General features: G+C 36.3%; 2 protein-coding genes across 2 annotated transcripts; both read right to left on the bottom strand.

The window, feature by feature from the left end:
• Positions 1–605: 605 nt before the first annotated feature.
• Positions 606–2,857, bottom strand: LOC136069802 (pentatricopeptide repeat-containing protein At1g62910-like). The gene is made up of 3 exons (XM_065778780.1): positions 2,527–2,857; positions 1,533–1,584; positions 606–684 (listed from the first exon to the last, which is right to left on the bottom strand). The coding sequence occupies exons 1-3, from the start codon at positions 2,855–2,857 to the stop codon at positions 606–608; spliced, it is 462 nt and encodes a 153-aa protein (XP_065634852.1).
• LOC112016626 (mediator of RNA polymerase II transcription subunit 33A) lies at positions 2,212–12,653 on the bottom strand. The gene is given in 12 exon segments (XM_065778781.1): positions 2,212–3,578; positions 5,290–5,451; positions 6,188–6,302; positions 6,384–6,594; positions 7,561–7,930; positions 8,018–8,109; positions 8,286–8,396; positions 8,399–8,487; positions 8,489–8,601; positions 8,693–8,786; positions 9,778–9,915; positions 12,508–12,653. Coding segments are annotated over 12 exon segments (1,683 nt in total). The 3' UTR covers positions 2,212–3,536.
• Between the last annotated feature and the right edge of the window lie 264 nt (positions 12,654–12,917).

A 12,917-nucleotide genomic window follows, 5' to 3' on the forward strand; every position in this document is an offset into this window, starting at 1 on the left:
TCTCTTTGCATATTTGAATTTACACGCTTAGATATGAGGATAATGCTCAGCACAGCGCGGTGTATCAAAAAAGGTGGTAGAGAGGGGAATCGGGATTGCCTTCATCTTTGAAAATTAATTCCAGGGAAAAATCAAAAAGAGCAGCAGCTAAGACTCCACTGCACATCCTAGTCCTGGACAACATCTCAGCTGATCAGAGGCCCAGCAACTATTATACTCCTAAGGGTATGAAATCTGTATATATATTGCCATATTGAATAATGTGTACATGGCACGTATATATAATTCAACTAACTCTCTAATACTAAACGACCTTTAGCTTTGATTTATTCAAGTACACTACTGTTATTTTACGAGAAATTCAAACTAGCTTAACTTGCCTTCTTTCTTCTTCTTTTGGATTAAGCTTTCTTTTGAACTTCTTGTCTTCTATTCTCTGATACTCCCCCTCAAGATTAGCAGGGGAATGAATGTTAACTAGGCTTATCTTGGTTTACACATCTCCTATCTGTGACTTGGTCTTAATGTGCAGCAATCTAACAATTACTTTTGCAATGACTTAATCTCACACAACATTTCAGTCAATTTCTCTGTGTTTCATCCTCTCATGAGACACAGGATTGACTGCAATGTGGAAGTGCAGCTTGCCTATTAGCAATCCAATCCCACAGCAGCAATATATCTCTAGATTAATGAGATCACAGTTCAATAGCAATTAGATCACATCCAATTCATCATCATTCAATCATTTCCAAAAAAAAAAAAAATTGTATTAGAAGCTTATGAACCATTTGGACACCAGAAGAATTAACTTTGGTTCCTAGTCCTACTAATCTGAAACTTAGTACCAAATACTATAATTTTTTTTGAGTTGTAATACTTTTAAAACCTATGTACAAATTTGTACTTTTAAACCGACAAATTTGTAATTTTTGCTCTTTTTCCCTTTGTTATCAGAACTATGCCCACTACAAGCACATAGAGATAGACATATCTAACCCTTAACTCCCCGGCAGCACACCTAAATAGATTCCAAAATCTGTCAAACTTAGAGGGCCACCTCGCATAGAGAGGATACACAAACACTATACTGGAAGTGCATTTACAATACCCATTAAGCATTTTATCACTAAAGAATGTTAAAAAATGAATTTTTATCAAAAGCCCATAAACACAATTATGATTCTTGAATGAGAAACATAATAAAGAAAACTCCTTTATCCATTTATTCCCACCCACCAAAAAAAAAAAAAAACACAGGGGTCTGATTCTAATGATATCTATGTGTCTACAAATATAAAACAATAATTATAATCAAAACCCAAAATGGGCAGGTCTCAAAAGCAGCCAAAAACCCAAATAAATCCACAACCCATGAAGAAACAAAAATAGCAGAAGCAACAAATCTCTTTGCCAAAATAAGTTCTAAAATTTTGATTTCAAATTCAAATAATCATGTAACTCACCAATGCCATGTAAAAAGCCCAAATCTATAACATAAATTCAGCAAAAGAGGAACAAAGAACTGTTACCTGGCAAGTGAGATGAAGAACGAAGCAGAAGCAGGAACAAAGAATTGAGAGCCTGTGGAGATAAAGAGAATAGAATAGCATATATACATGGAGGAGTATAGACTGACAGAGAAAATAGAGGAGGAGATATACATCGGGCAAGGGATAAAGCTGGTATTTCTTATCGTATTGGCGCTATTTCTTATCTTATTGGCACTATTTTGATTTTCTGAAGAAAAAAATAGCGGTTAGCCTATCTGTGTTTCTAAAAAAGCAAAGCTTTGCAATGTTTTGTAAATGTGAAAAATCTAGATTTTGAAAACGCAAACATGCTGATTTGGTGGAGCCAAACGATTTGGCAAACCACGTTTTGTCTAAAACGCGCGTTAAGGTTTTATAAATAGCCTATCCAAATGGGCTCTAAATTTGATAAGCAAATTACAACCAGACTACTTTTGTATAGCTGAAATTGATTCAAGAACTAATTTGGTGCAGATCTAATCACTAATGATTTAAAAATTTTGGGGCTGGTTTAGGGAGTGCATACTTATACAAGGGGTATGATATTTCGCATTAACATTACAATAGAAAAAATTTGAAACACCTATCCATGAGAAAGGGTTTAATGCAACAAAATGAGTGCACAACAAAATCGCAACAAAAGATCGAACAGTAAAAGGAACAAACAATCTAGTGCACAGAATTGGAAAGTATTAAATTTTACTGAAGCAAATATACATCACTCCCATAATGACTTGTGATTGGTTACATATGAATGTTGTCCTTGATCTTGAGAACCTAAAAAACCTTCACACGAACTTCGGAAGCAATTCTTGAATATTTTCATCTACTTGATTCGATGACAGCAAGTCATTAAACATGGTTGCAGCGGTCGCATTTGCTGAAAAACCCTCGTCAACCATTATTTCGAGATATTTCGTTGCCTTTGATGTCTCACTATGTTGCAATAACCCTTAAATTATTGGGTTATACATGTGATCGTCAGGTGAACAACCTTTGCCATCCATTTTCTCAAGCAGCTCACTTGCTTCAACAATTAGTCCCTTTTTGCAAAACCCTCTAATCATTATATTATGAGTTGCAACATTAGGTAGCAATCCTTTGGTATGGGGACTATAAAAGAGTTCTCTTGCAGTTGTAAGTTCCCCAACATTACACAAACCATCAATCAAGATGTTGTAATGAATCACATTATCATGGTCCAGCCTTTTGTATTCCATCTCTTGAAACAATGCCATTGCTTCACCAATCTGTTTGTTCTGACAGAGGCCGTCTAACAAGATGGCATAGGTTTGGGGATTTGGATGTTGTCCACTAGCTTGCATTGTTTTGAATAGCTATAGTGCAGCCTGAACTCTCTCCACTCGAAAAAACCCACCAATAAGAGTGGTGTAAGTCACTACATCAGGAATCATTCCTTTGTTGGACATTTCATAAAAGAGACGCATTGCCTCATCAATTTTTTTACTTCTGCAATATCCATTTATCAATATGGTATAGCTAAACACATCGGGTGAACAATCCTTCTCAACCATCATATTAAATGTCTTAACTGCCTCATCCAGTCTGTTTTGCAAACAATAACCATCAATCAAAGACTGTCTCACAGTGTGGAATGCTAACACGTTTGGCCAAGTGGGCCTAAATAAAAAACGAATCCAGTCTAGATTAGTGGGATCCCAAAAAGCTTTAAGTAACAGGCCTTCTACTTTTTTAATGCAACTGGAACAACACCTCATCCATCAATACAATATTATACTTTATCAGGAACAACTCTTATGGCAAATGAAATCTCGTATATTATGGCTTTCTTATGGAGATGCTAACGCAAAGTTTTTCCATATTCAAACAAAAATAAAGAGAGCTCAACAACATATTGTTGCTTTAAAAAATGAAGCTAATGTTTGGGTCCAGTGAACAACACTTTACACCCTCATTCTCAATACCTTTAAAAGCATCTTCCAATCTTCTTCCAGCTCACAACTTTCTCCTCCCCAGAAACATTCAGAATACGTGTATCAACTTGTCATAGTCAATGATACAAACCTGACAAGAAAATTAGGAGTAACAACACAATGTATGTCTTCCAACAGAATAGCCATAGAGAGTAAATTAAAAAATATATATTTAAAAACCTTGCTTTAAAGATATTCAAATTATGGCTCATTTTAAGTCGGCCCTCAAGCCAACCAAAGAAATAACCATTTTGACCAAACCTTGTTCCACTAACCCACACTTCCAAGCAATAAATGTTTTGAACAATAGCGGTCCAAAGAGAAAATTTACTAACAATAGCATCATTCAAATCAAATAGTTATGGACAAAATACTGAAGTTTGATGAGTATTGGATAAGATGTGGGGACTACATAAAAATCATCACAAAGTCTTAAAGAATTACGCATATATGTAAAAAATGTCGCATAAATTTAGTGAAATCAATCTCATAGAACCTAAACTTTCACAACATCCAGAAGATATTTGTAATGCAATTTGATACACCAATAACTTTACCCACTCTTCTAGACGTTGATTATTCTAGCAAAAGGGCTAAATGGCTAAGAGCAACTACGAATTATGGACAAGTGTGGTATAGAGCTTCTAGTCTCATTACAGATAGAATTTAGTAGAGATTAAAGGAAAGAAGTCATTTTTTGTAAGGGAAAGAGAGAGAGGGGAGGGGGGGGGGGGGGGGGGAGACGAAAAGTGAAAGAAATTAATTGCACAATACTCCAGGAAGCAGCAAAAGGAGGTTATTATTACATTAATCTGTCAATCATGAAGTAAAAAGAGAGGAAAAAAAGGATAAAAATGGCCCACCCTAGTCAAATGTCTCTCATATAATAAGTTGTGTAATGTAAATGAAAATACAAAATCTTTGCCAAATTGTTCATTAATATTTACTAAGCAACTACTCAATATTTTACACATAGCCAGTCCCAAGCACAAAGATAGGAAGAGGGTTCTGAGTAATGGTTGAGGTAAAACCTTTTTATTGGTAATTTATACACTCACCCAATGGGTTTTGAACCCACGACCTTACCCTCCCACTTATAATGGGAGGAGTAAGTGTCATTGGAACCAGAGCTCATTGGCTCAAACCTTAGAAATTCACTAAGTGGTTGGGATTAAGGCATCATAGAGAGGGACAGACTTGAGTATTTGCCACAACATAGAACCATATAATTGATATTGCCACTAACAATTAATAAAAGAATCTAACGGTGTGCATAACAAGCATTGACACAATAGTCCACATTGTGCCAAAACAGTAACCACATTTATACCCCAAGTCTTGAAGCAAAATAATCAGGTCATCAAAACAAGAAACTAGGAAGTCACAATATCATTTCTAAATCTGATAATTATATCCAAAATGGATGGGAACTCATATGTGCTGATGAAGGAATAAATTATAATTTTCATATGAACACAGCAAGAAACTTTTACTTCAAAAAAAAAAAAATGAAGGGAATAATATCATCAGTGATATTTATCTCTTACTTTTCATTTTGTATATCAGTAACTCGATCAAAATGATTAAGGAAAACCACTTTCTTCTGGTTTTCATGCTACACACTTCTTCAATGTTATGATTCCTATGACTAGGTAGCAATGCCCCAATTGCTGTGAACTGGGATTATTACAGCAAATTGTGTGAGGTCGTGAGTCAATATGAGACCATAACATCAAGAGCCTATGTATATAAAACTCATATCATCAACCTAGAGCCATAAAATATAAAATAGAAGTACTTACCATACCATGCAAAGAAAGTATATGAACGGTATTAATAGCAGAAGCTCCAAAAAGAAGAGCACTTAACATGGACATATCATCAATTAAGTGGCTGCCTGGTCCAGTATAACTAGGAGGAACTGGAGGAGAAAGAAGCTTGACCACAAAGTGCACCACATGTTCCTGCCAAGAAAACAAGTGATTCAAAAGTAGATACAAAGTCATTTTCTTCAAGAATAAAGAGAAGGGGGATGGGAGTACAAAGTAAAAAAGGAGTAAGTTCCAAGTAGCATAAAAGGAGGACAAAAATTCAAAGGACATATATTGGTTGCAGGTAAGGGCTGTACTGTGCATGTGGTGTTTTAAACTGCCTGGAGTATAAATGGTTTCAGCTAAGGTTGAGGCAAAGATTTCGTTTGAAAGAACTAGTTTTCTTGTTGCTTTAACTCAAAAGCATAAGGGAGTCAAGTATGGGTTTACTTGTTTGATTTGTACTAATAAAATACCAATTTACCCAAAAGCTTAAGCTATTAGGAAATGGACCAAATGGTGAATCCAATCATTTAATTATAATTCTAATACTCTCCCTCACTTGTGGGCCTAGGTCCTCCTTAATAAATGGGGCCCAACATGTGGGGTTTTTAAGTTTTTAAATGGGAGATAGAGTGGAATAAGGTTCAAACTAAGACCACCTAATCTGATACCATAATAAATTTTAGAATATCTCAAAAGTTTAAGTTATTAGGAAATTGTGAATTTGACATTTAACCATACTTTTACTATGTTCAAACTCTATTAGTATGGGAAACAATTCATGAAATATATAATCAATTATAAAGACATAAAGCACCTCTAGGTGAGTCTACAATAGAAGAGGACTTCAAAAATTTCCAATATCCAATATCACTAGTGATGCTACTTGAATGTTCCATCCACGGCTGACAGATGCACCACATAGAATCTTTGCCGCTGCTGACTTCTCTTCCTCTGACCCATTCAGAGCTATATAATATAATTTCTCTATTTCCGCTAAACTAGAATAGGGAAAATGGAGAAAATTATTCACGCCAGTAGTTTCTAGTACTAGGGTTTAACAAACAAAAACTTTGTTATACCTTGAAGCAGGAGTCTTTATAAGGGAATTTATTAGAGAAGCATTTAATGGTGCTCCTTCCATAAACGTTGACCAAGGGGATATTTCAACTAGCAATGAATCTGACAGTGAGATTATTGATGCAGACACATAACCAGGCCAAAAATATGCTAATGTGTCAACTAAATTTCTTGCAACGCAAGCTTCCACTATGAGGTGCCTCATGTTGGCTCCTGAAAGCATAAACAATAAATTGCAAAAAGATTACAGAAAGCACTAGACAAAGTGACTAGGCAGTAAACTAGACCCATGTATATGTAATGTATGAATTAAGTATTGCTCTCATGTTATAAGAATTTGAGATTACAAGTTAATCATATGCTTCCCCAAAACACCTGCTCTTAAAGGTGATGGAACCCAATCATTGGGAATTTGAGATGGAGAGGAGATTAGAAGGTGGGAAGCGACTTTATTTATCTAGGGGAGGTCGGGTAACAGGTTACATCATTTAAGAGCGCTCTCTCCAATTTGCCAACTTATTTCCTTTCTTTATTCCCTATCCTTACTTCTGTGGCCAATGTATTGAAAAATTTAGAGATATTTTTTATGGAGCAGTTTATGAGAGGATTCCAAGTTCCATCCAATACATTGGACTTGAGATTTGTACACCTCTTCAAAAGTGTCAGGAATCCGATATGCTTTAATTAAGCCCTTTTTAAGGAAATGGATGTGGAGGAACGTTTTTGAGTGGGGATCACTTTGGAGGATGGTGGTTGAGGTGAAGTATGGAAGTGCTTGGGGTGGGTGGGGCACCAAGGAGGTGATGGGCCCATATGGAGTGAGTCTTTGGATATATGTTATATGGGAGTAGGCATCATTTCCACAATTTATTCAGTATGAGGTGGGTGATGGATCTAGAGTGAAATTTTGGCATGATTGGTGGTGTGGGGACAAATCCTTAAAGGAGGCCTTTCCAGTGTTATTTGGTTTAGTCGGTATAAAAAGGTTTCGATAGTGGATCTTACGAAATTCTAAAATGGTGCCTACAGTGGAATTTAAATTTTGTCAGAGCTATGCAGGATTGGGAGTTAGAGCCAATGGGGTGTTTTTATGAACTTAATCTGCTCTACTCCTATGAGAAGGAATGGGAAGAATATGTTCATCAATAAGATTGTCATTTATCAAAAATAAAAACATACCTGCTCTTATAGAAGTATCAACATGACTGCCTCCACCTACAATATTCCTTTCATTCTTTCCACTAGAAATGAAGCTAGCTGCTTTTCTAGCTGCAGTATTAGCTGCATCGACAACTGATGCATGAGGGTATAAAAGGCTAGAAAAGTGTCCAAGGACCTGGAGAGAGGAAATCAGTCCGTCTTTCCTTCAAGCAAGAGCCTTTCCATTCATTTTATGTCCATATGTAGACTCAAAATATCCAGTAGCAGTAGCTTGAGAGAATTTGGCCTAATCCTGCAAAACATTAGCAATTGCCAAGGGTACAATAGACAAAAGGACACAAAGTCGGGCCTCAAGATGTGGAATTGGACCTTCTAGAGGATCACGTTCCTGTAACAAAGCATGGAAAGAGCAAATATCAGGTAACTGTATTTATTTTTTTCATGATAAGAAATGTTAACATGAACTAGTCTCAACTCGTTGTACAAGCTGAAGGGCTGAAAGCCAGAGCACCAGGAAGGTTTCTAGCCAGCTTGCCTGGTTAAATACTTGGAGCGTCTTAATTGACTCTGCAGTTTGGCCATCAAAGGTAGGCTATAATTGATTCCTTGCACTTATCAAACAAATTATGCTCTTTTATTTTAAATGCAATTTGTGCCTGTGTGCACGCGCGCGCGCGTGCACACACACACACAATTGAAATTGATCTGAAAAAATTTCAAGGTATACGCTTGAAGAGAATAACCTGCTAGTACATCAACAGCAGATTTGATAAGGAGTTGTTTCCCATCCATTGCATTCTCCATGTAAATATCAAAAGGAACTCAACAAGCAGACCAGCCAAATTCAGAGTGGAAGCAAGGCGATGGCTTGCATGATGCAATATTGACAGCATCCCAGTGAGTTGGCGCTCGTTTAACGGGTATTCAAAGCCCAAAACTCTGTGTGTTTCCAGATAATTTTGCCAATAATTGGTTGGCTGAATTAAAATTTGAGGATACCAATTCATGGGCTTCAAGAAAGCGCAGCCTCTGCAAGAGGCCATTGAACTTTTCAAGCCTCTGAAGTAAAAAGAAAACAAGACAAAAGGGATGATACATATCAGCTTCTCCATGAAGATTGTTTTACACAAAAGAACATTTATGTCTGTACTTGTGTGCATGCACAATCATTCACATATACAACTGCAAATAACCTTAGCAGATGGATAGCATCATACACATATGTAGTTAACCAAAAAATCCCTCTACAATTTAAAACGCATTACATAGACCAATAATTATGTATAACAAGAATGATTACGATCATATTCTATCATTTCTACAATGCCCATAGACAAAGTGCTTCATCTGTATTTCACAGACCAATAATTGTGTATACAACTGCAAATAACATAGACAAAGTGGAAAAGAAATATATTTCCTGACCTTTCTACTCCTCATCTGTTTTTAATAGTGTGACAGAACAGCTAGCTATTGGCCTCCCTTAACTTGTTACTTGCTAGATAATGTTTAAGCTATCAATCATTTCTACTACCTCCAACAAAAGCATTATGCTGTTACACCTGTTAGACCCAAATCTTAGTGAAGTCCATTATAAAAGAAGAGGTTCATTTTCGATTATCAAACAATCTCCTCAAGGAACATCCCTATGTTCTGTTACTGATTTGATCGATTTATGTAATCTTTTGTGATTGATTATATGGACCCCAGTTGTATACTCCCATATACTAGAGCAACTCTATATTTTTATATCAATAAAATTGATTTGAGCTTGAATAATATTGAATTCATGCATTATTCATGAAGCCTTCAAGCAATAGGAAACGTACAAGAAACAAGATTTCTATTAAGACCAAAAATTTAAAAACGTGGTCCAGAAAACACAATCCATTCCGAAAAAATATCCATCAACTGAGGAATTCAACCTGAGTACATGCTAAAATTTTTAGATATTACCTAGACTGTAGTAAATATATATACAGTTCTAAATTATTCCACTTGGAAAATCGGATCAAAGATGAGCAAATAATAGGAATATTGTGGAATAAAATATGCACTACCAGAGCATTGCATTGCAAGGCAAACAATTTCTGCAAAACTTAAAGAGTTGAATATTTTTGTTGTGGGGTGGGGGGGGGGGTGGGGTGTGGGGGGAAGGGAGAATACATGATTTAATTCTAATAACATCAAAGGGAGCTCACAAGAAGGCAAACAATACAATAACAGCATACATACATGTTCAAGTGAACAAGGCAAGAGGAGAGAGCTTGTCGATGAATTTCCAGACTCCAGAGTGAAGAAGAAGAAGAAGAGCAGAGATGGGAGACCAAGAGGTGCCCTAACTCAGGACTGGGAAGCTGAACTTGCCAAGACCTTAAGCATTTGGCAACTTCCATAGCAGAAGCAGAAATGAGAGTTGTCTCATAACACTGCTCGCACCTCTTCAATGTCTCCAATACACCTTCCTCAAACCAACCCACTCAACTCGCTTTCGGTCTCGAACTTGCTCCCCATTTTCAATCTCTCTTTCACTGATTCAAATATCACACCTTTTGGTTTTGCGGGAGTGTGTATAATAATAAAGACTGTTGCCTATTTTGCTTTTCAAAGTTTTAAAACCGTTTCGGCACAAAGAGAGATCCAAAGCTCGATCAGTGTGTAAATGTGTAAACTCATCAAACCCTCCCAAATTTTGAGCCCTAACCTTTTTTTGACAATTCTAAACCCTAGATCCACAAAACCTCCTAAACCTTAACAACCTCAAATTCCCAATTTTTCCTACATCAGTATAAAGGATTGATTTTTCTTCTTAGCAATTATCAAAGAGGTAAACAAAATCGCATAACACAGTTCATACTGATTTAAAAATGTGAGCAACACATAACAACCATAGTCCAAAGTACAAATTCAATTAGTAATTGTTAATTGTATAGACTAAAAGATGCTTTACAGCAATCTACAAACACTGGACCAAAACATTGCAATTTGAAAGGAGGCAATCTGTGATAATGACAATTTGCAGCCACAAGGAAGGCAATGCTTGCTTATATAGTAATGTTATTAATTTATTTTTTTTGGCTCAAGAAAAATGGGTAAGGGAAGCAACCAGTTTGTAGAAGATCTTTGCCTAGGTGAGATCATTGCAGCACCTACTCGTTGAGGAACCAAAGCCTAAGAAGCCTAGTTAGGGGAATGGGGGATTGGAGGACACATGAGTTCCCTCGGGGGGGAGGTTCAGGCATAGCTTAATGCCTTAACCTCAACCCCACAAAGATTCAAACTCAGGATGTTGACCCCAGCCAGACCACATTGGAAGACTTTACCATTAGACCACTCACCCTAGGTGGTCAATAATGTTATTACCTGTACAATGGACTGCTAGCATCCTCTAATGCTGGTATCTTCCATAAAGAAAGCTACTCCGCCTATACTTGGACCATTGGTGATTTACTGATTGTGGGCTACAACTATCCCATTAAATGACCATGTAGCCACCACTGGACCATTTTTAAGGTATTAAGGGAAGATTCACCTCTATATAACGAAAAAGAAATTCTCCTTGGACAGATGGAGATCTATTTCCTATGATATTGGACGGGCACTATAGCCATCAAAGAGTGGCTAAGATCAATTTTAGAGCTCATGAACTATAACTGAAGATTTTTCATAAATTTCTCGAAGAGGATTGCTAAATTCAAAAAGCTTTTATAGGATGTTCAAAAAGATAATGGCATTGCACTGATTGGAAGAGTGTCAAAGAGCCTTCAAGAGTCTGAAGCAGAGGATGATTGATGAACCCTTATTGCGTTAGCCAAATCACACTAAGCCATATGGAGCATGCATGGACGGATCAGACTATGTCGTACATAACATCTATATAACATAGCAACCCAGTTGCATGTAAGAGCCAAAAGCTCAATGAGACCAAAAGGAATGGTCTAGGAGAAAGAGATTACAATCAAATGCAAACATCTACAAGAACTTTGGGACAGTACATTAGTCTAATCACCAACAATAAATACTCAATATTTGTTTGAGTTCCAAAACAGCCCATTTGGCTTAAATGCTCAATAACAAAGGAATTTAGTAGTGCGTAAGTGAACATAAGATTCAAATGTATATGAACATCTCACTGCTTAGTATGTTAGGAATTCTCGAGTATATGAGCTACTAAACAAGGGAAGGCATCTCACTGATTGCAGTTACCACTTACCAGCACTCAAGGTTGTTACATTTTACTAGAAAGCAAGTAGCAATTATATGTTGGAATAAAGAAACGTCTTCATCTATAGTGGCAGGCTAAAACATAAGCAAAGAAACAAAGGTAATGAATGCAAATCAGTTTAACTAACATCGAATTAAAAAAACGCAGACTAGTATTAGATTGAAATGTGTGCTTCCTTTGTTGCATTTTATTTTATTTTTTTTTTAATTTCTTGTTTAGTCTAATCTAATATACCCATCTCCTGGCAACAAAACACTAAACTAGTTTTTATATTTTTTATTCTGTGCATATTTTTCCAGCCATAAATATAATTAGGGAAGAGTACTTGTCAAAGATAATTAATCAAATGCAGACAATTTGCACAACAATTGAGAGTAATAACTAACATAGATAGCATCTTATAACCTTCTTCTTCTTTTTTGTGACACTATTTCTAAGTGGTAACAAAATGTGAATCATTGAGTTCATATTGCATCTATAATATTTATCGGGTAAATATCACAATTTTCCCCTAAGTACAGACTCTAAAACCTAATCCAATATAGAGTAGTGAAATTCTCAATCCAATATAAAGCAGTCCTAAATAGATGAAAAATAGGAGAGGTAATAAGAATCATGCTTTCCATATATTTCCCTAATCCCTAACAATCCAGCAATTTTCACAGCAACCAAATTTTTGTTGCCAAATCAAAACACAGTGGTAGAAAAGAAAGAAGTACAAACCTCAGTTCATGAAGTACCAAGGGATGCCAAAGATGACAGTAAGGACAGCAATGCCAGCTACGATGTGCTTCTTGTCCCTGCTGTAGACGAAGTGATCCATTTTAGACATGAAACCTCCTCCTGCTCCGACATTGGTGCCATTGTTTTTGGCAGCGCTGCTCATTTTCCCTTTTCACTTTCTCACTAGGTTAATCATTGGAAGCTATGTACCCTGCTTTATTATGCAATTGGACTTGGAAGACCTTCCTATCCTCGTGTTACCTAGACTAATGACATGAGAAAGTATCTGTTTTAACACAATAGGTATACCAAGTTAATAAGCCAACTAGTAAATACCATGTTGGAGGCTGATAGAACCTATTCTGGTAAAGTAAAATAAACTACCCTATTCACACGCATCATGTGTGGATTTAGAGGCTCTTTTATA

This window comes from Quercus suber, unplaced genomic scaffold, assembly GCF_002906115.3.
Source record: "Quercus suber isolate HL8 unplaced genomic scaffold, Cork oak 2.0 scaffold_190, whole genome shotgun sequence".
NCBI classification, from domain to species: Eukaryota; Viridiplantae; Streptophyta; class Magnoliopsida; order Fagales; family Fagaceae; genus Quercus; species Quercus suber.